Here is a 22,762-nt window from a genome sequence, read left to right on the forward strand (position 1 = left end):
ACGTGCCAACAGTGTGATCAAAATGTACGCGCTGCTCTCCCTTTAATCCTCAAAACAATACCAGAAGCCATTTTACCAAAGGGGAAACTGAGGCGCAAAGAGGAAAGTAACTTGTCCCAAGCCACGGAGCCAGTGGGCAGAGCCAAGATTCGAACCCCTGTGATCCAAGCTGACACCGGCTATTGCAGCAGTGACCTGCCTCCCTGTGGAAACAGGCCCTCTTCACTGTTCCCTCTGTGCGCTTGGGGGGAAATCTGGAGGATGGAAGTTCCAGACTAAACTACAAAGTCACTTGCCCGTGTAGGTCTACTCAGGGCAATCAAGAGACTCCGGGTGGGGAAGTACGACACCGTGATGTCCCAGTCGCGGCCACCAAACCGCACACAAAACATCTCTGTCGCACTCACTCACCTATTCCCTCCCCTCCGTCTCGCAACCTCTGTCTGCATGTATTTTAAAAGACTCACAGCTTCTTGGCAAGCTGTGCGGGTGCAGCTTCTGCACGCTGTTGTGGATCTCCTGGGACAGGATAGTCGGCAGCTGCTCCAACACCAGCAGCGCCAGGACCTGCTTCATGGTGCGCATCTCAAGCCAAAGCCACCCAGCCGTGGCAAAGCTCCAGAAGCCGCCTGAGGGTTTCTGGGGGACCAGCGGCAGAACACATAGAAGCGCAGATGACACGCTTCCAAGCTGGGCCTCGCATGGCTCCAGGCGCAGAAACTACTCTGCTATCACAATGAGGACTACTTTTTGCTCCTGGGAGTTGGGGTCAAACGCAGACCATCTTGGTCCAGAAACCAGCTGCGACAGCTGGCGAAGGCGCCTGGCGCCTCAGCCAACAATACACGGAATCCGCAGGAGTCGGCGTACCCCTGGGGCCACCCAGTCCATGAGCCCAACTCCAGCCCAGGCGGAGCAGATTCAAGTGCCTTGGCCTCTGTAGGCTCGCGACAGCGGGGCGCCTGCCCCAGGTCTCGCTTCCACCAGAGCCTCTGGGAGGCACAATCGCAGGCAGCTCTTTCTTCTCTGTCTTGGACCAACACTAAACTTTGGCGTCCAGAGACACACACACTCACAAACTAGCTCGGGACGAATGTGAGGACTACATCTCCAGAATGACATCATCGCCTCTGGCCTGGCCACAACTCACGGCTGACCACCCAGAAGGGAAAATTTGACTCCAGGGGCGGGACCTGCGGACGACCAATTGGAAGACAAGAGGAGGGGCCATATGGGCTAACCTAAAGACCCAAGAGCCCTCTGGTGGCGGCCGAAAGCAGAGAGGAATGCACGGGGTAGTTTCGTCGAAGCTCGGTTCTTTACGAGAAGAAAATACAAAGGTAGCTAGGCCACTGTGACCCGGGAGCGGAAGATCAGTCATTATCCCCAGAAAAGTTTATTGAAATGCAAATTCTCGAGTTCATGCGAGATCCAATGAGTATGGGTGTCGGGGTAGAGCGCAGAAATCTGAATTTTTAAGATTCTCGCAAAAAAATTCTTCCTAAAAAGAGAGGTTTGAGAATCACTGATACAGTCATAACAGATTTAAGGATGTCCCCAGTCGCTCCGGTTACTCTAGGGCTGACGGGAGAGGAGCCCTCACTAGGATCTAGAACTGGAGCACGCCCCACCCAGTCCCCGGGAATCTAGAGTCGCTTAAGACCGGAAATGGGATCGCTTCCAAAAGCGGCCTCAGGCCGAGGGGAGACCAAGGAAACTCCCAGCCTCTCGCGCGTCAGCATCCTTAGGGGCCGAGATCTTTAGGCGAGTGGCGTGTAGCCTGCCGGGGGTTGTAGTCCGCAGCCTGGCCGCGCGCCTGCGCCCTGGGCAGCTCCCCCCGGTGAGCCTGGGAGAGCCGTGGGCGCTGAGGCGGTGAGTCCCGGAGCGGTCAGAGGGCGTGGCCGTCCCTGGGGCGCGGGCGCGGGGAGCGGGGCTCCCTTCCCGCTCGGGCTGCGCTAACCGGCCGCTTCCAGCCCCGGTCCGGGTGCGGGCACGGGAAGGAGCGACGGGCGGCGGGCCCCTGTCCGGCCCGGATCCCCGCCGCCGCTCCCTGCGACCCGGCCGGGCCTTCCCGGGCTTCTCCTGGGCGGGGAGCGCCCCTCCGGGCGGCGGGACATCCTCCCCGGGGAGCACGCTCGGGGCGCGCCGCGGCCCCCCGATTTTAAGCCGGTTTTTAGGCTTGTCCCCCTATCCTTTCCCCGAGTGCCCTCTCTTTACACCCTTCTTCATCCACGGGCCCTGTGGGCCGGCTTCATTCAGGAGGCTTTGAGGAGAAGCCATCAGCCCCGGGGTGGAGTGAAGTTTTCATCCGGAAGGGCCGACGGGGAGAAAGGCGGAGGGTCAAGTCCCTGGTCGGCGTGGTGGAAGGTTGGGGACCGTCCGCGGAGGGCTGCCCAGCTGTGAGGCTGGAGCGCATTCAAGGCGGGTCCATAGCCCAAACCAGCACGGTCCCTGGATGCCCTCCAGCGACGGTTAGGTGCCTTGGCGGGGTGGGGTGGGAGGAAATAGAAGCTTCCTAGGAAATGAGCTTTCCTGAGCGCTTCCTCTGTGCCAGGCACACTGCTGTTCCTTTCCCTGCGCTGGGATCCGCCTCAGGAACTTCTATGAAAGAGATGCCGTGATTATCTCGTGTTAGCGACAGAAGCCCTGGGCGTCAGGGACTCAGAGCTAGCATGTTATCACGAGATGGGTCTGCCGCTGAAGCCCAGGCTGCCATCAAGATAACGGTGCTATGGGGGCAGTGCCCATCTGGCATGACTGGGTGAGATCATGAGCATATTTTTCCTTGTCCCACCACCCCAAGGAAGAGGACAGGTACATGAGGCGTCCTGGCAAATGCAGACAGAGTGCAGCCACAGCACACGAGGCGGTGGGGGGAGTGGGCACCGGTGCTGAGACCTGTGGGGACATGTACGTGACGGCCTCTGTGACCTCAGAGGCTGCACTCAGAGAATATGTGGATGTTTGGGACGTGAGCAGTGCGGGAGTCTGTAGATTCCAACCTCCTCCCCACTTCCCTCTGACGTTTACTGTGTGACTTGGGACAAAGTTATTCCGTCCTCCTCAGGTTCACCTCAGTCCCCTCATCTGTATTCAGGGCACAGTACTAGAGCCCACCTCCTAACGTTGGGTGAGGGCTAAATGAACCGATGCGTGTGGGAGGCTTAGAACAGTAGCTGGCACAAGGCGTGATGAATGTGACAGATGTTCTTGGTTATTAATGTAGAACTGATTCCTGCTGGCCTGCCCTGTTGCCATGTGTTTTGCTCATGAGAAAGTCACTTAGAATGCTGTTTCAGGATGAGGGTCACGGTGATGTTGCCTGAACTATGCATAACCTCCAGTGGAGAGGAATTAGGGACTGATTGGTGGTTTGCTGTCTTTGCAAGGCATGGCCCTAGCCAAGATGCCCATGGTTGAAGGTGACTAAGGGTTACTCAAAGGTAGATGGACTTTCATGGTTCTTCACCATTGTAAGTATTGCTCCTCCATTTCTTCTGTGGCCTAGCTATATTCAGAAACACAAGACATTTGAAATTAGGCTGGGACTGGGTTTAAAGGCCACTAAATCTGTAGGGGTTCACTGGGTCCATGGAATTCTAGAGCAGAGCTGTCCAATAGAACTTTCTGCAAAGATGTCTCTTTTTTAAAATTTTTATTGGGGTATAGTCGATTAACCATGTTGTGTTAGTTTCATGTGTACAGCAAAGTGAATCTGTTATACATATACGTATATCCACTCTTTCTTTAGATTCTTTTCCCACATAGACCATTACAGAGTACTGAGTGGAGTCCTCTGTGCTATACAGTAGGTCCTTATTAGTTATCTATTTTATATATAGTAGTGTGTATGTGTCAATCCCAATCTTCCAGTTTATCCCTCCCCCACCCCTTACCCCCCGGTAACCATAAGTTTATTTTCTACATCTGTAACTGTATTTCTGTTTTGTCCATAAGTTCATTTGTAGCCTTTTTTTAGATTCCACATATAAGCGATATCATATATTTGTCTTTGTCTGACTTACTTCACTAAGTATGACAACCTCTAGGTCCATCAATGTTGCTGCAAATGGCATTATTTCATCCTTTTTTATAGCTGAGTAATATTCCATTGTATATATGTACCACACAAAGATGTCTCTTGAGCACTTGAAATGTGGCTAGTATGAATGAGAAATTGAATTTTTAGTTTTAATTAATTTAAACTTCCACATGGGACTATTTTATTTTTACTGAGGTGTAGTTAATTTACAATGTTGTATTAGTTTCAGATATACAGCAAAGTGGTTCAGATATATATGTATTGGGTCAGCCAAAAAGTTTGTTCGGTTTTAAGTGAAAATAAAGGACACATTTTTCATTTTCACGAGAAACCTTATGGAACAACGTATTCACTAACCAAACGAACTTTTTGGCCAACCCAATATGTACATATATGTGTGTGTGTGTGTGTATATATATATGTTCTTTTTCAGATTCTTTTTCCATTATAGGTTATTATAAGATATTGAGTATAGTTCCCTGTGCTGTACAGTAGGTCCTTGTTGTCTACTTATTTTATATATAGTAGTGTGTATCTGTTAATCCCAAACTCCTAATTTATCTCTCCCCCGACCCACACGGGACTATCGAATACCATATTGGATAGCACAGTTCTAGAGAATCCGTGGATGGTCTTGAAGATTTTGTAAACTTTTTGAAATTGAATTTGCTGTGTAGTGTATCTTTCTAGAAATTGTCCATGACTTTCATCAGATTCTCAAAACCCCCCAAAAGATTATGATCTGCTTCTTTAGGGCTTTGGAGAAAAGTAAGCAAGTTAAGGGAGGTTAGTCTGCCCTCTGGTAACCACTGCTGTTTCTCCTTCCTCATTTTGTCCCGTCCTCAGCTTGTAGGTGGCTCTGCCCGGAGGATAACACAAAGAAAGAAATTGGAATCTGCCGCTTCGGGACCCAGATAAATTGTACAGTGCTGGAAGTTGGCGATGGCTGTGGCCCTGGGTTGTGCAATCCAGGCCTCCTTGAATCAGGGCTCGGTGTTTCAAGAGTATGATACCGACTGTGAGGTCTTCCGCCAGCGCTTCCGGCAGTTCCAGTACAAAGAAGCATCTGGGCCTCATGAAGCTTTCAACAAACTCTGGGAGCTCTGCTGTCAATGGCTGAAGCCAAAGATGCGTTCTAAGGAGCAAATCTTGGAGCTGCTGGTGTTGGAGCAATTCCTAACGATTCTGCCCACAGAGATAGAGACCTGGGTGAGGGAACATTGCCCGGAGAACAGAGAAAGAGTTGTGTCACTGATAGAAGACTTACAGAGAGAACTTGAGATACCAGAGCAGCAGGTGAGAAAAGAGGTTGGGATCTTGGGAATTAGACCAAAAGAAGTAGCAGAGGCAGCTGGGACCGGATCAGACGTTCTGTCTGGTGCCTCAGGATTTCTCTGCAGGGCTTTCCATTTTTTCCTTCTGCTGGAATTGGCATATGTTTCAGTGATTCTCAACTATTAAACCCAACTCCACTTCTATAACAGATACTTGGTAATGTCCCCTTTACTGTGCTAAAATGAAATTTATAGATAATATAACCTCCATATATACACCGAATTAGAAAAAAAAATCAATATAATAAGTGCTCTATGGGCCAAATATTGGACAAAGCCTGTTTTTATACAACCCATGAGCTAGTAATGGTTATTACCTTTTTGAAGAGTGGTTTAAAAAAAAAGAAGAGGCAACAGACCAATACTACCCACAAAGCCTACAATATTTACTGTCTGTCTCTTTACAAGAAAATTTTGCCAACCCTGAGTCAAGTAGAGTCTAGAAGGAATATAAAGGAAAAGGAATGTGATTTCTTATGAATTAATAAGCATGTGAGCGTGCACATATTTGGGCTTGACTGCACCAAAACTTCAGGAGGTTGTCATTTGCTTGAATCTATGCACAGATACATTGGGAAGGCGACAGGCAGAACTTCTGACTGATGTGATACAGCTCAAACACTGTGAGCGGTGTTGCTGTTGGTCATATGATTTCTCAAAGTGGCAAACAACTCTTGGTCAGTCCAAACAATAAGTAGTATAGTCTTCATTTGATTTCCAAAGTAATGCTTTCCTAGAGCATTCAAGTCATGCTAAAATATGCAAAAATATTTTGTGTTTATATGACCAACAGGGTGAGGTCCTTGAAAGGTTCTTTTTACGTACATGAATGTTTGAGGGAACATTCCTAAATTGTTTGGGAGGTGGAACAATTCTGCCCTGTGAGTTATTGGGTTGGCCAAAGAGTTTGTTCTGGTTTTTCCATAAGACGTTACAGCAAAACCCGAACGAACATTTTGGCCAGCCGAGTACATAGACTCCCACCTCTGGCTCGTTACATTCTGATAGCCACCACCTGCCATCATAGGCAAAATGCCCCATGGGGGCGGTGGCGCTGGCCTCTGTTCAGAACCATCCAGTGAAAGCCATAGCTGAGCACGGACAGAATCTTTGGGAGAAGAAAGTGTTTGTTGGTGGGCATTAGGGACACTTCTGCCTGGTGTGTTGATGGGGTCAACTCTCCTTGGAGTCATCCAAGGGTCCCTGTCCCCCTAGGATAGAATGAATTTATGGTTTCCCTTCCTTTCTCCATCTTCTCGGTTTAGCTTACTTTGTATGGTCTAGTCGCGCACCACCCAGAACAGCCACTAGCCAGGGGTGGCTCTGGGGCACTTGCAATGTGGCTAGTCCAAATCGTGATGTGCTGTAAGTATAACATGCACAGCACATTCCAAAAACTTAGTATGAAACAAAAGTCGGTGTAATATCTCGTAACAATTGTTTATATTGATTACATTCTGAATATGATATTTTAGATATTTTGGGGTTAAATACTGTGTGTTATTAAGATCAACTTTACCTATTTCATTTTTTGTTTCATATGGCTGCTGGTACATTTAAAAGGACATGGGTGGCTTGCATTATATTGCTACTGGGCAGGGCTGGTCTGGACTTCAGTGACGGTTCTGGCATTTCCCCCAGCTCGATAGACAGGAAATGCTCTTGGAAGAACTGGCACCAGTGGGAATGGCACACATACCGCCAAACATCCACCTGGAGTCACCCCCACTCCAAGTAATGGGACCTGCCCCGGAGGTCCCAGTGGCAGAGGCGTGGATCCCACAGGCAGGGCCGCAGGAGCTGAGCTTCGGTGCTGCTGGGGAAGGCCAGCCCTTTCTGGACCCTGGTAAGGCAAGGGTTTTATTTCCTTTCTTTGGTTTCCATTTTGAGAGCTCAAGAGCTCTCCAGGGTTGAGGTTGCTTAGAATACCGATAACCTGATGGAAACAGGCCACTCTGATCAAGAGTAGAAGGAGGAGGGACTTCCCTGGCGGTCCAGTGGTTAAGACTTTGCCTTCCAAATGCAGGGAGTGTGGGTTTGATCCCTGGTCAGGGAGGTAAGATCCAAATGCAGGGAGTGTGGGTTCGATCCCTGGTCAGGGAGCTAAGATCCCACCGGCCCCGTGGACAAAAAAACCAAAACATAAAACAGAAGCAACATTGTAACAAATTCAGTAAAGACTTTAAAAATGGTCCACATCAAAAAAATCAAAAAATAAAAAAAGAGCAGAAGGAGGAAATATCTCTCTGGGGATAGCTGGGCACAAAGCACCTTCAATCGAATGGGATTGAAAACCCCTTAAGCTAATGACCCTGCTCAGGAAGCCTATTTTTCTCTTTTCAATTTTTTTTATTGTGGTAAAATACCCACGACCTAAGGTTTGCCACCTTAACCATTTTTATGTGTACAGTTCAGTGGCATTGAATACATTTATAATTTTGTGGAGCCATTACCAATATCCATCTCCATAACTATTTTCATCTTGTAAAACTGAAACTCTAGACCCATTTAAACAATAACTCCCCATTTTTACATTCCACCACCGCCCCCCACCCCCGGCAACCACCATTCACCTTTCTGGCTTATTTCACTTGGCATAATGTCCTCAGGGTTCAGAATTTCCATCCTTTTAATGGCTGAATAATAATCCTTTGTATGTATATATCACATTTAGCTTATCCATTTTCCATAAACGTATACTTGGGTTGCTTCTACATCTTAGCTATTGTGAATAATGCTTCTGTGAACATGGATGTAAAAATATCTGTTTGAGACCCTGCTTTTACTTCTTTTGGGTATATAACCAGAAGTGAAATTGCTGGATCATACGGCATTTCTAGTTTTAATTAATTTTTTGAGGTACTTCCATTCTGTTTTCCACAGAGACTGTACCATTTTATGTTCCCACCAACTGTGCACAAGGTTTCCAGTTTCTCCACATCTTCACCAACACCTGTTTTTTTTTTGATAGTAGCATTCCTAATGGGTGTGAGGTGGTATCTCACTGTAGTTTTGATTTGCATTTTCCAAATGATTAGTGATGTTGAGCATCTTTTCATGTGCTTATTGACCATTTGTAAATCTTCCTTGGAGAATGTCTAATCAGGTCCTTTGCACATTTTTGATTTTTTTTTTTTGGTGTTGTTGAATTTTAGAGTTCTCTATATATGCTGGATATCCATCCTTTATCAGGTATATGATTTGCAAATATTTTCCTCATTCAGTGGGTTGCTACCCTGGGGTCTCTAGTACACAAGACAGAAAATCAGTCCCAGGCACCTTGGAGCTTCAGCTCCTATGGATGATTCAGATATGAAAATAGGACTGTAAAATGATGTATTGGAGGGAGTAGGATGCTATGGGAGCTCATAGGATTGCCACCTAACCAGCTTTTTGGCAGAGAGGGAAGGCATCCCTGAGGAAGGGGGATCTGGGTAGACACCTACAAGATGAATTGCAGTAAGCCTGCTGAGTGGTGGAAGTGGGGAGGGGAGAGGGCTTTGGACAGAATGGGCAGCCTATGCAAAGGCTCAGAGGGCTAGAGAGCATGGCATATTTGAAGACTTCCTGCTGCAGTTTGAGGAGAAGCAGAGGAGCCAGAGTTGCACTGAAGAGGCTGGAGAGAGAAGCAGGGTCCTGGATCTTGAAGAACTTTGTCAGCCTTGTTGAGAAGATATGCTTTATTACCAGGACAGTGGGGAACCACTGGATGTTCTTAAGTAAGGCAGGGATATACACAGATTTGCATTTAGAAGGTCACTCTGGCTACAATAATAGAGGGAAGACTGGAAACAGCTATCCTGCAATCATCCACCTTAGAGAGCATGATTTTCTGGTCTAAGATTGTGTCGGTGGTGGTAGAGAGAAAAAGACCAATTTGAAAGATAAGTAAGAAATAGAAATTATGGGACTTGGTGATTGACTGGGTGTTGGATGAAGAAGAAAAAGAGGTTAAGGATGGTATCCAGGATTCTGGCCAATGAACTGGGAAGATTGATAATATTATTCACTGACACAGAGAACAGAAGAGAGGATCAGATTTGGTGGGTCAATGTGAGTTTAGATTTGACCATGTTGACCATGTAGAGTTTGAGGTGTTTGTGGGTCTCTAGATATTTTAAAATAAAGGTGACAAAAAAGAAAAACCGACAACTACATATGTATGTATATTATGGTCAAAGCAGAACTATATAATATTGTCATTTACGTTCCAATCTTTACATTACCTATAGTCTATAGTCTGTTTAAAAGTTCTAAAAAATCTGTAATTTTGTATGTATGCCAGCAACAAGTAGTGAAACTTAGCTAGAAATATTTAATGATAAATGTTTTTGCACATGCACTCTCATTCCCCATGTTAATTTGCTCCTCTTAGCAACAGTCCCAGGTACAAAGATCACAGATGATGCAGAACAGCAATGTTGCTCTTGATTGTAATACTTTACTCTTTAAAGCACGGGAATGTCCAGTGTGTTCAACAAGGAAGAGAGAGAATGAATTAAACAAGTAAAATATACCAATTTGGAGGAGAGGAAACTACCCCTTTTTCATCACTGTTAAAGTGATATATTATGCTTTGCAAAATGATGCAAGACTTATTGTTCTATAATTTAAAGGTTGCTTATACTTTTACTGGTTTTTTTTTAAATGAAAACATCTTCGGTATATTACATGAAGCACATCATATTGTAGGCTGAGTGAGTGACAAGCACAGGATGCTGGCAGAATAGAAGAAATTTCAAAGTAATGGAAGAGGTCAGTTGATTTTATATTAAAGTTTGGAATGTATTCCCTGTTAGCAAAACATTAAGTTGTTGGGTATATAGAAAATGGAAAAAAATATATGTATATACACACATATATTCACCTAATGATATTCATTTAATGTGAATACAGAGGGGGGTGGGAAGAGAGAATAAGAGAGAAAGAGGGAAAAGAACTTAAGTAGAAAATATAAAGAGATCTAAGAAATACATAAGCTTTAAAAAATCCCTTATTTAAAAAAAATCCCTTATTTGAATTCAAGCCAGACACGCCAGATGTTAGAGATAGGCAAAAATATTAGAATGTCTGCAATAAGAAAGAAAAGATGTGCTGGTCCTAAAAATATAAAGTATACCATGCTTATCTTTGAAAGTCTGGAGTTCAAAATTAGTACACCAAATTTGGAACAATTTTCATTTGCCAAAGCCTCAGGTTTTTTTAATTTAACCGCATGAGCTTACACTAGGAAATTGTATACAAAATGTCAAAGGTCACATCTTTTTGGTGTTGCAGGATATGAGAGATGAAAATTTAAAGTAAAAAGTAGGGCAAAAAATGCTGTCCGCAGAGCAACAAAAGAGTCTTGTAACTTAAATTTCTTTATACTAAATGATGTATCATTAGCTAATATCCAGCCCTAACAATAGTAATGATATTTCTTGGTACAGTGGAGACTTTATGACACAATGTTTGATAATGGGGCTTAATGAAGTCATTCCCTGAGCCTGGGATGGGGGAAACATTCATCAATCAAGTACCTTCTTTGTTAACCTCAAGTTGCTTTTTCCCTCTTTGTATTAGATAGCTTTTGCTGAATAACAAATTACCCCCCAAAATTTAGTAGCTTAAAAGAAAAAGCACTTATCACTTCACAGTTTCTGAGAGTCAGGAATTTGGGAGTGGTTGACAGGGTGTTTCTGGCTCAGAGCTGCTCATGTAGTTGCTGTCAAGATGTCAGCAGGGGCTGGCAGGAGACCTCAGTTCCCTGCTAAGCAATCTTCTCCATAGGCTGCCTGAGTGTCCTCACAACACAGCAGCAGATTTCCCCCAGAGCAAACGAATCAAGAGAAAGCAAGGAGGATGCCACAATGTTTTTGATGAACTAGTCACACACCATCACTTCTACCATATTCTATTCACTAGAAGAAAGTCACTAAATCCAACCCACATTTAAGGGGAAGAAAATTAAACTCCACCACTTGAAGGGAAAAATATCAAAGAATTTGGAGCTATATTTTAAAACAAGTATGCACCTATGCTTCCCTGTCCCTACTAGCCTTTTACTTTATACTTCAGTTTTTTTACGTCAGAAAGTAGTTTTTAAATTGAAGTGTAGTTGATTTACAATATTGTGTTAGTTTCAGGTGTACAACATAGTGATTCAGTATTTTTATAGACTATACTCCATTTAAAGTTATTATAAAATATTGGCTATATTCCCTGTGCTGTGCATTATATCCTTGTATCTTTTTTTTCTTTTTCTGCAGTCAATTTTTCTTGAGTAAATTTCTTCAGTTAATTAGGTCAAATAAAATATACCCATGATGAGTCTCTTGGCTATAACCATGAGGTGAGTTTAACATCCTGGACAACACATTATCATCACTTGGAAACTAAGGTCTAAGGTTCTAGACTATAGTCTAAAAGACAGAAGCAATGGTTAAATTTAAGGTAATAGACTTTGGTTTCTATTTGTAGGACCCTCTTATTTTATACCAACTGAATAGCAATTGATGTTTCTTCTGTTGCTGTAAAACCACTCATCCAATGGTAATAGCAGCTACACAGACTAGTCTGCATTGAGGATGAAGAGAAGAGCCCCCTGACAGAAGTAGAAATTAGAGCCTGCTTTCTGACTGCCATTCAACATTGATTCAAAGCCCTGGAGCCAAGCTATAAAATATACAGTGAGCATCCTTGTGTATATGCAGGTGTCAATAGGCTAAATTTCTAGAAGTGGGGTTGATTGGTTAATGGGTATTTAAAACTTTAATAGATATTGTCAAATTGTCCTCCAAAATTGTTGTACCAATTTATTCTCCCACCACAGCATATGAGAGTGCCAAATTCTCCTTGCCTTCACTTATTCTGTATCATCAAAGTGTTTGATCTTTGCTGTATAAAAGTCATAACTGTTATCACCATGTTAGCAGATAGAAGGAGGGCTGATATCTGTGAAAACCTTTTCAATAAGCGTCCAATTCATTCAGCATCTGTGATGGTATACTATGGAGTGTGTAAGAGTAGAGGACAGGAACTAACGTCAGAAGGGTGGAAGATGGGTCAAGGAATGGTCAGTAGCCTCCGCTGACATGGGTCATGAGCATAGGTTGGGAAATGCAAATTGGTTATAGTGTCAGGAGCAGGGCTCTGAGAGTCCAGGAAGTGGAGGCTGAGTGCACCAGAGGCACAAGGATCTGAATGTTATGTAGGATGTAGGACGACAAGGTGAGTGGGGGGCGAGGTTGGTAGATAATTAAGAAGTTCATCCAAGAAGAAGCTCAAGTATGAGCACATGTTCTCTGTATCCAGAGATGGTGTAAGGTGCAAAGTTAGGTTATTGAGATTTTTCTTCCTTTCTAATATAGGCATTCATAGCTATAAATTTCCCTCTAAGCACTGGTTTTACAGTCCTAAGTTTTCATTTTCATTTCGTTTCCATTTACCTCAAAATACTTCTAGTTTCCCTTTTGATTTCTTCTTTGACTGATTGGTTACTTAGGAGTATGTTGTTCAATTTTGAAATATTTGTGAAGTTCCCAGTTTCCTTTCTGTTATTTATTTATAATTTCATTCCATTTTGGTGGGAGAATATACTTTGTAATTGTGATCCTTTAACATTTTTTATAAATTTTTATTCATTTATTTATTTTTATCTTGGGGCTGCATTGGGTCTTCTTCGCTGCGCGCGGCCTTTCTCTAGTTGTGGCGAGCGGGGGCAACTCTTCATTGTGGTGTGCGGACTTATTGCGGTGATTTCTCTTGTTGTGGAGCACGGGCTCTAGGTGCATGGGCTTCAGTAGTTGTGGCACGTGGGCTTCAGTAGTGGTGGCACGCAGGCTCTAGAGCGCAGGCTCAGTAGTTGTGGCACACGGGCTTAGTTGCTCCGCAGCATGTGCGGGCTTCCCAGACCAGGGCTTGAACCCGTGTCCCCTGCACTGGCAGGCGGATTCTTAACCACTGCGCCACCAAAGAAGTCCCCTTTAACATTTTTGAACACTTGTTTTACGGTATAGTATCTCAACTGTCCTGTAGAATTTTCTCTGTGCACTTGAGAAGCATGTATATTCTGCTGTTGTTGGTTGGAGTGTTCTATAAATGTCTGTGATGTTTAGTTGGTTTATGGTAATTTTTAAGTCTTCTGTTGTTGATCATCTGCCTAAATTTCCTATCCAATAGTGCAAGGAGATATTGAAGTCTCCAACTATTACTATTCAATTGCCTATTTCTTTTACTATTTCTGTCCATTTTTCCTTCATGTATTTTGGTATTCTGTTATTAAGTGCACGTATGGTTATAATTGTTACATCTTCCTGATGGATTGATTCTTTTATCATTATAAAATGATTCTATTTATCTCTAATAACTTTTTTGTTTTAATGTCTATTTTGTATATTAATATAGTCATTCTAGCTGTCTTGTGGTTACTACTTGCATGATATATCTTTTTCCATTTTTTTCCATTCAATCTATTTGTATCTTTGAATCTGAAATGTGTCTCCTTAGACAGCATATAGTTGGATTTTTAAAAATCCAGTCTGACAATCTCTGCCTTTTGATCAAGTTGTTTAATTCATACCATTTAATCTTATTTTTTTTTTGATATGGTTGGATTTATATCTGCTATTTCACTTTTTGTTTTTGTATGTGTCTCATATCTGTTTTGCTCTTCTATCCCTCACTTACTGCTTTCTTTGACACTAAGTAAATATTTTCAATGTAAAATTTATGTACTTTAATGAATTTTCACTATTTTTAAAGCTATTTCCTTAGTGATTACTCTAGGATTTATTATGTACATCTTAACTTATCATAATCAGCTTCGGATTTATACTAACAATGTCAGTGAGCCATAGAAATATTTCTCCTATGTAACTCTATTCCCTTTTTCCCCTTTTGGGGTGTTACTGTCATACATATTATATCAAAAATGTTACAAACTCAACAATATCTTGTTATAGTTATTACTTTATATAATTTTAAGACTTTTAAAGGAGCTGGGAGAAGAAAGGAAAACAAGTATATGTTATAGCTTTTGTTATATTAACATTATTTATCATTTCTGATTTTCTTCATTTTTCCTGTGGATTCAAGTTCTAACTTCAGTTAGAAGTCATTTCTTTAGCCCAGTACAGCTTTCTCCTACCCACTTCATTTGTGCTGTTATTGGCAAATAGAATACATTTCTATATGTTATTTGCCCAACAATATACTACATACATACTGTTTTACATGATTACTTTTAAAATCTTTTAAGACAAGAAACAGAAATTTGTATTTGTACTATCTTTTATAATTAAATAATTACCCTTACTTGTGCCCTTTGTTTTTCCATGTAGATTCAGGTACTGTTTGGGATCACTTGCTTTCAGACTAAGGAACTTCCTTTAGTGTTTCATGTTAGGCAAGTCTGCTACCAATGAATTCTCATCAGTTTTTGTTTATCAGAAATGTTATTTCATATTCATTTTTGAAAGATAGTATTTCTGGATATAAGATTCTTGGTTGACAGTTTTTATTTTTCTTTGAACACTTTGAATATATTATCCCACTGTCTTCTGGCCTCTGTTGTTTCTGATGAGAACTCAGCTTTTAATCTTGCTAGGGTTCCCTTGTAAGTGGCAAGTCATTTTTCATTTGCTGTCTTTCAAGGTTTTTTCTTCTTATTTGGCTTTTAGGATTTTTACTCTGATATGTCTGTTTGTAGATCTCTTTGTATTTATTGTACATGGAATTTATTGAGCTTCCTAGGTGTGTATATTGATATTTTTAAATACATTTGGGGAGTTTGGGGCCATTATTTCTTCAAATATTTTTTCGGCTCCTTTCTCTCACTCCTCTCCTTCTGGTTCTCTCATTATATATCTGTTGGTGCACTTAATGGTGCCCCACTTTTCTCTGAGACTCCATTCATGTTTCTTCATTCTTTTCTGCCTCTGTTCTTTTCATAGCATAACCTCTATTGATATGTCTTCGAGTTCAGCAATTCTTCTGACAGTTCAGATGTACTCTTGAGCCACTGTAGTGAAATTTTCATTTCAGTCATTGTACTTTTCAACTCCAGAATTACCACTTGATTCTGTTGTCAGACCCAAGTTTTTGTGCCTGGCACACAGTGAGGCCAAACAAACAGAAATGTCGGAGTTTGGAGCAAGGAAAGGTTTATTGCAGGGCCAAGCAAGGAGAACAGATGGCTCATACCTAAAAGACCTGAACTCCCTGATGGGTTTCAGGGAAGAGTTTTTAAAGGCAGCATTTGGAGTGAGGGCTGCAGGGTGCATGACTTTCTTCTGATTGGTTGATAGTGAGGTAGCAGAGTGATGTTTCAGGAATCTCAGTCATCAAGTTTCTGACCAGTCTGGGGTCTCAGAAGGTAGTTACCATCCTCCACCTGGATGGGGAACCTTAGCTCCTGCAGAACAACTCAAAGATATGTATCAGATTATTTTATACACACACACACACACACACACACACACACACACACGTATATCTCCCTCCCTTGAGGAGGAACTAGGACTCTGTTTACTGAACTATTGTTTCTTGACTGCTTTTCCTTTGTTTCTGCACTCCCTCACTTCCCTAATTAGTAACTGCTTGAATTTGCTCTTTGGAAGTCAGGGAAGGCCTAGGAGGCTAAAGCCTTTTTCTACAAACAAGAAATGGAGGACACAGAGAGTCCTGCTTGGTTTCAATCCCCCCTTTGCGTTGATACTCCTCAATCCTGAGGGGAACAGGTGCCAGACAAGAAAGGGAATAAAATTTTGGATAGAGGGGTTAATCATAAACTCAGCAGAGGAACTCAGTTTTAGGGGGACTCGATTTCAATTATTTTTTAAATAATTTCTATTTATCAATATTTTTTAAATTTAATTATTTATTTATCTTTGGGCTGCGTTGGGTCTTCATTGCTGTGCACGGGCTTTCTCTAGTTGTAGCGAGCAGGGCCTACTCTTTGTTGCGGTGTGCAGGCTTCTCATTGCACTGGCTTCTCTTGTTGTGGAGCACGGGCTCTAGGCGCTCAGGCTTCAGTAGTTGTGGCACGCAGGCTCAGTAGTTGTGGCTCACGGGCTCTAGAGCACAGGCTCAGTAGTTGTGGCGTACGGGCTTAGTTGCTCCACAGCATGTGGGATCTTCCTGGACCAGGGCTTGAACCCGTGTCCCCTGCATTAGCAGGCGGATTCTTAACTACTGCGCCACCAGGGAAGTCCCTGTTTATCAATATTCTCTATTTGATGTGATGTAATGCCATCATAATTTACTGTACTTCTTTAATCATGGTTTCCTTTAGTCCTTGAAACACATTCATAATGGCTACTTTGAAGTCTGTTAAATTAGATATCTAGTCAATTTCATAGGCAGATTCTGCTGCCTGCTTTTTTTTTTTTTTTCCAGTGTAGGGGTCATACTTTCCTGTTCACATACATGTCTTGTTTTTTGTTGGAAACTGGACATTTTAGATTACATTCTGTAGCAACTGTGTGTCCTTCTTCCCACTCTCCAGAGTTTGTTTATTTGTTTGGTGAGTGGCTGGATTATTTTAGTGAACTCTAGTTCACCCTGCAATATTAAGCATTTGATATTGCCCTCATGGAGCACAGCCTTGGGTGTGCGCATAGTCACCCTGGAATGACAGTAGTTTTTGCAGGGCTTTCTTTGGCTGTCTCTTGCCATGACCAGCCCCAGCTATTAATTACCAGCTAATTGCTCTGTTGCATTCAACAATGCCCTGGAGCATAAATTGCTCTGTAGACTAATTCAATCAAATTCAGACACCTTAGATGGGCTAGTTCCTGAGGTCAGTTTTTGAGATTTGTTCTGATCCCAGGAGGGCTCCTCCCAGCTGTCTCTTTCCCCAGTTCTCTTCTGCAAACTAGTCAGCCTACAGTTTAGTGTGTATATGCAATAAATCTATCACTCTTTCCAATTGCCTTTCATTACAGCCTCCACTCTTTTTGAGAGTATCCTTAGGCTTGAACGTCTCCTCTCTCTCTTGGAAATGAAGTCAGTTTCTTTGAGAAGACTTTAGGAGCTACCTCTTTTTTTTTTTTTTTTTTTTACGGTACACGGGCCTCTCACTGTTGTGGCCTCTCCCGTTGCAGAGCACAAGCTCTGGATGCACAGGCTCAGTGGCCATGGCTCACGGGCCCAGCCGCTCCGCGGCATGTGGGATCTTCCCGGACCAGGGCACGAACCCGTGTCCCCTGCCTCGGCAGGCAGACTCTCAACCACTGCGCCACCAGGGAAGCCCTAGGAGCTACCTCTTTTAAGGCCTGCTTGTCCTCTCAGGCCAAATCTCAGATGCATTGCTCTGGAGCTGGAGGTGGGGACAGTAATGTGCTTATCTCTGAGTCACATTGCCACTTTAGGAGCTGAGCACTAAGTCTGAGCCTCAGGTCTCCTTGACTTGCCTTTCCAGGCAAGAAACCACTGCCTTATAATCACAGTTGTCTTACAAAACCACAACTGCCTTGCAAGGGCAATCAGGGCCCTAGTATTCTCAGCAATACTACACCCAAGGTAGATAGATCCTCTATCCCACCAGTGGAGACTGGGTAGATGAAAGGAGCCCTCACCTCTCAGCCACAGTGGCCTGGAATTTAGACTCAACTGTAGATAGCTAAGGGTAGGGTGACAAATGCTGGGGTCCTGCCCCTCCCAGGAAGATATCCCTCTGAATGGGAGCTGGGGGAAAGAGTGCCCCAGGCTCTTGGCTATGCCAATCTGTAGTGGAGCTGGGAGAGGGACCAAAGAGAACAGTTTTGGTTTAAATACGTAAGACTCTTGCTGTTCTCTGTAAATTTTAGCAGATTTTTAAAAATATTGGGCTGGCCAAGAAGTTTGTTCAGGTTCTTCTAGAACATCTTATGGAAAAACCCGAACGAACTTTTTGGCCAATCCAATAGATGTTTCCTAATTTTCTAGACTTTGAACGTTTCTTTGTTATTTTTAGTAATTTTCACCAGTTTCACTAGGAAATAGGTCTGCAAAGCTCCTCATGGTATCGTGTTGGAAGTCTGTCTCCCTCCCTGCATTTAGATTATAAATTAGTGTTTCACACCTAGGCCTTTGCTACTCTCTCTGCTTATTTCAAGTTTCAGTTTGCTCCTATTTTTATGTAATTGCAGCTTTCCTTTGATCTATGACCTCCATTTTTATTTGACCTCGGTCTCATTACCCTCTCATCCTATTCTTAGCTTTGAAACCCAAACAAAAACAATATAGTGAATTTAAACAGAATTTTATTTGCAACGCATTTTTGCTTCTTAATCTTAAAAGGTCCTTTTTTCCATGAAAATATAAAATAAGGTATTTTAGTCCACTTCCTCCGTTTTGATATGTTTTAAATTTTAAAGTTTCATCAAATTAACTTGCTGATATTATTTTAATGATGCTAATATTTAAACATCATGCTGCATTTTGATCTCAGATGAGCCACTTGCAACCCAAACTTGATGGCGGACCGGTTAACTTGGCCAGAGCAGAGGAAGGCGAGGAAGGGGTGTGGAGAGAGGATGGGAGTCAGAGTGGCTCTCCTCAGTGAGGAGAGGGTGGTAGGACACAGCAGAGCACTGAATGTAGAAACTTCTCTGGTTGTCCTTAGCTTGACAGTGAGAAACACCCTTTGATGGTTACTTGGGTTAATTTTAAGAGGATCCACTTCTAGTCTTCAGCTGAAACAAGCATAAAGACTGCTTTTCTGGTTGCTAACCCAGTCCGTTTCCATTATAATTTGAAAATCTCAACTGAAATTATTCCAGTAAGCAGTTGTATAACTTCTGGCTTTACCTCTCTCTCTTTACGTAGTACTCAATATCAGCATTTCTCAGTTTTAATGTGCCAAAACTTTATGAAGATTTACTTCATAGTTTGGCTCTAACCTAAATAAATCTATTATCAAAATAGATACGGTAGCAGTTTATTGTATTGATTTCTGCACAGAATTGATTTACTCCCTTTCCATAGGTTAGAAGAGAATAGCCTTGTTTTGTTCTTGTCTTAAAGAAAAATAAGACTCTTGCAAGAGATTCCAGATGACATAATAGTAGTTGAGGAGGACGTAGATATTAAGGGCCATATGTCCAAGATATCAGCCTCAACTCTGGAAAAATCTTTGGTGACCTAAACTATTATGCTTCTCATCTTTCTTCTGGCCAGGATATCCAATACCAAAACTCGACGTGAGCTTTCCATTGGAGCATAGAGAAGAGGCATGGGTGAAGGAACTACAAGATTCCAAAGAAATTAAGCAATTACTCGATTCCAAGTTAGGTAAGTAATCATTCGTTGATAACACAGAAGAAAGAAAAGAAAAAAATCAACTTTGAACAAGGTAAAGAGTTTTGGATTCTATTGTACTTAAGAATGTCTCTATTTCTACCAGTGGTTTAATATAACTCATTTTCCTTCATGTTCTTTTCAATGTGGGACACAGTGACATCTGCATTCTGTTTCTTCTCTCAGGTTTTGAGATCGGGATAGAAAATGAAGAAGCTACTTCAGAAAAACAGAAAAAAATGGAGAATATGTATCCATTTATTGTTACTTTAGAGGGGAATGCTCTTCATGGCCCCATTTTGCAAAAAGACTATGTACAGTTAGAAAATCAATGGGAAACCCCCCCAGAGGATTTACAGAGAGATTTAACAAAACTTGTAGAGCATCAGAACCCCTCAGCAGGAGAGAAACCTGAGAGCTCCAACTTGGAAGAACCCCTCAACGCTAGACCCCATAAGAAAAAGGGTCCAGGAGACAAACCTCACCGATGTTCTCAGTGTGGGAAATGTTTTGCTCGGAAGTCACAGCTTACAGGGCACCAGAGAATTCATTCAGGAGAGGAACCTCATAAGTGCCCTGAATGTGGAAAAAGATTCCTTCGTAGTTCAGACCTTTACAGACACCAACGACTTCATACGGGGGAGAGACCCTATGAATGCACGGTGTGTAAAAAGCGATTCACTCGGCGGTCACACCTTATAGGGCACCAGAGAACCCACTCTGAAGAAGAAACATATAAATGCCTTGAGTGTGGGAAAAGCTTTTGTCATGGATCAAGTCTTAAAAGACATCTGAAAACTCATTCAGGTGAGAAACCTCATAGATGTCATAATTGTGGGAAAAGTTTTAGTAGGCTGACAGCTCTTACTTTGCACCAGAGAACTCACACTGAAGAGAGACCATTTAAATGTAATTACTGTGGGAAAAGCTTTAGACAGAGACCAAGCCTTGTTATTCATTTAAGAATTCATACAGGGGAGAAGCCATACAAGTGTAGTCATTGTTCTAAAAGCTTCAGACAGAGAGCAGGCCTTATTATGCACCAAGTCACTCACTTTAGAGGTCTTCTTTAAGGATTGTTAAAGGAAACAAGTCCTACAGAGATTGACAGTAACTCAAAAAACGAAATCTTAAACCTGCAGCATCCTGTTTGTCTTGGAAGAATTTTTTTGTTTGAGCTTATAAGAACACCTTTTTTTTTCTACTTTAAAAACCCATCTTCCAAGTCATATGAATTCTAGAGTATCTATCTACTCTTGCAGTTTTCCTAGATTTGATTTATTCTGTCTCTACAACTCTTACTTTTTTATTACATTGAAAAATTTTGTGAACCAAGCCAACCGTATCATAGATGTAAGCGTAAAAATAATGGCAATCCTTTTCAGGGTAGGGTCAACATAATGGATAATCATATTTATCTGACATATCTATTATAGCAACACTATAATTATTCTGCTGTCATTATTAAAGGTGATTATATTAGTTTAAAGCTTTATATGTGTCCCAAGTGGCAAGAAAGGAGACAGTGTATTTTATGAAATAATGAAAATGTGTTAGGAACACATGGATGAAGACGATTTCATTTGCCTGGTATGAACTGGGTTCTTTCCATTGAAAATTTTATTTTTGAGGAAATTAGAATTTTAATCTTTACTTTTGAATTTTGCAAAGGTGGCTAGTCTGCTTAGTTGCAGCCTGGGGTGATGCGGCTTAGAGCTGAGTATTGATTTGATGATTTATTTTGTTCCCGGAATAAGTCAGCTCTTTGTGGAAGAACCCATTTGACAGTTGAAGCTATACAAGTGGAATCTAATTTAATTTAGGTTGACTGAGGAACCAGTGTCCATTGCTTTTCACTCTCCTTTGCTATCCAGCTATGTATCTCTCAGTGCTTTTAAATTTTACCCATCCTTTAATTCAGTGTCTCCCTAAGTGTGTGTCATAGAACACCTAGTTATACAAGATAGTCTACAAATAAGTTTGGGAATCACTTCCTGCTGTTTCTGCTTTGTAGATTCACAGCGCACATCAGCATATAAGAATTCTGAGAGGTCCTCTGGTAAAGGCGGAAAAAGCACCTCTTTTGGCTCAGTGTTTTACAATCCTGTTTGAGCCCAGAACCCTTTTTCATGTATACCCAGTAATGACCCACAAAGCTAGTATTCTGCAAATATGCTTTGGAACACACTGCCTTTAACAGATATTTCTATAGCTATCTGTATAGTCTGATTGTTCTCAAGCCTAGTTATCTCCAGTTGTCTCAAGGGTGTTATGAAAAACTCTTTAAACTTATATGTTTTTTATGTAACACACACACACATTATTTAAGGAGGTGAAGGTCACTAATTCAGATATTTATACGTTGCTCAGTGATTCACAGCCTCTTTGAATTTTACTTATAATCTCACACACACACATTGCTACTTATATAAATGTTCTCATATAATAGTGGTAATGACTCAAGTTCCTGTAGCAAGGGAAGAACTCTCTTTGTCAGTTAAAGCTGTTAATACATGAAAATATTCATTCAGCCTAGTTCCTTGTAAAATACAAGAAATAGGACATTCAAGTATTTCCCCTTTATGAGGATACCAGTCATCCTTTCCTTAAACTAGAATTACAGAAAGTATATTTTTTTCTATTCCATTGAAGTTCTTGGAAGTGATATTTAATAGAAGCATTTTGGGGGTATCTACTATGTGCCTAACTAGTCCTGTTCTAGGCTTAATGAAAACTAGTAAAGAAATTAATTCATAAAGAGTTTATAATATCTTTAGTTAAACAAGAGTTGGGAAACAAATGGAGAGCAATGCAAGAGAGTTTGTAGTTAAGTGCCAAATCATATCAAGTGCTAGAGCCAGGATGTGTCTTTCATTTTTGTCATCTAGGTCCCAGTATGATGCTGCTATAAGTTTGGGGTTAAAATTGAGATCCCAGTAGCAATAAACATGGAACATGGGAGGAGTCTGAATGTAGAGGTGAATAATACCGAATGTAATGGCTTCTCTTTTCTCTCTTGTGGAATTGCATTCAAACCAGGACAGTGCCTTAGAATGGATGTGCCCAACTGCTCTGTATCTATGCAATATTTTAATAAAGTGGAAATGTATGTGCCCTTCCTGCT

At 42.0% G+C, this 22,762-nt stretch overlaps 2 protein-coding genes across 3 annotated transcripts in view; both read left to right on the plus strand.

Annotated features, from left to right (window-relative positions):
• Nucleotides 1-22,762, plus strand: part of LOC101282253 (small integral membrane protein 10-like protein 2A) — a 144,232-nt gene that overhangs the window by 92,287 nt on the left and 29,183 nt on the right. The gene's annotated exons all lie outside the window — the stretch shown is intronic.
• Nucleotides 1,715-22,753, plus strand: ZNF449 (zinc finger protein 449). Of its 2 annotated transcripts, none has more exons than XM_004286692.3 (5): nucleotides 1,715-1,872; nucleotides 4,889-5,338; nucleotides 7,018-7,222; nucleotides 19,519-19,632; nucleotides 19,825-22,753. In XM_004286692.3, exons 2-5 carry the CDS (start codon nucleotides 4,985-4,987, stop codon nucleotides 20,709-20,711), a joined length of 1,560 nt encoding a protein of 519 aa, XP_004286740.1. In that variant the 5' UTR covers nucleotides 1,715-1,872; nucleotides 4,889-4,984; the 3' UTR covers nucleotides 20,712-22,753. The 2 variants fall into 2 exon arrangements, with proteins under 2 accessions (XP_004286740.1, XP_033274015.1); XM_033418124.2 differs by lacking the exon at nucleotides 1,715-1,872 and adding an exon at nucleotides 2,927-3,473.

Source organism: Orcinus orca, chromosome X (assembly GCF_937001465.1).
Source record: "Orcinus orca chromosome X, mOrcOrc1.1, whole genome shotgun sequence".
NCBI classification, from domain to species: domain Eukaryota; kingdom Metazoa; phylum Chordata; class Mammalia; order Artiodactyla; family Delphinidae; genus Orcinus; species Orcinus orca.

What these genes read in the sequence shown, in the direction of transcription:
- ZNF449 (XM_004286692.3), top strand. Translation starts at nt 4,985, where the DNA reads ATGGCTGTGGCCCTGGGTTGTGCAATCCAGGCCTCCTTGAATCAGGGC. An exon ending in TTGAGATACCAGAGCAGCAG is followed by an intron (nt 5,339 to 7,017) that starts GTGAGAAAAGAG and finishes CATTTCCCCCAG; the next exon opens with CTCGATAGACAGGAAATGCT. An exon ending in ATTACTCGATTCCAAGTTAG is followed by an intron (nt 19,633 to 19,824) that starts GTAAGTAATCAT and finishes TTCTTCTCTCAG; the next exon opens with GTTTTGAGATCGGGATAGAA.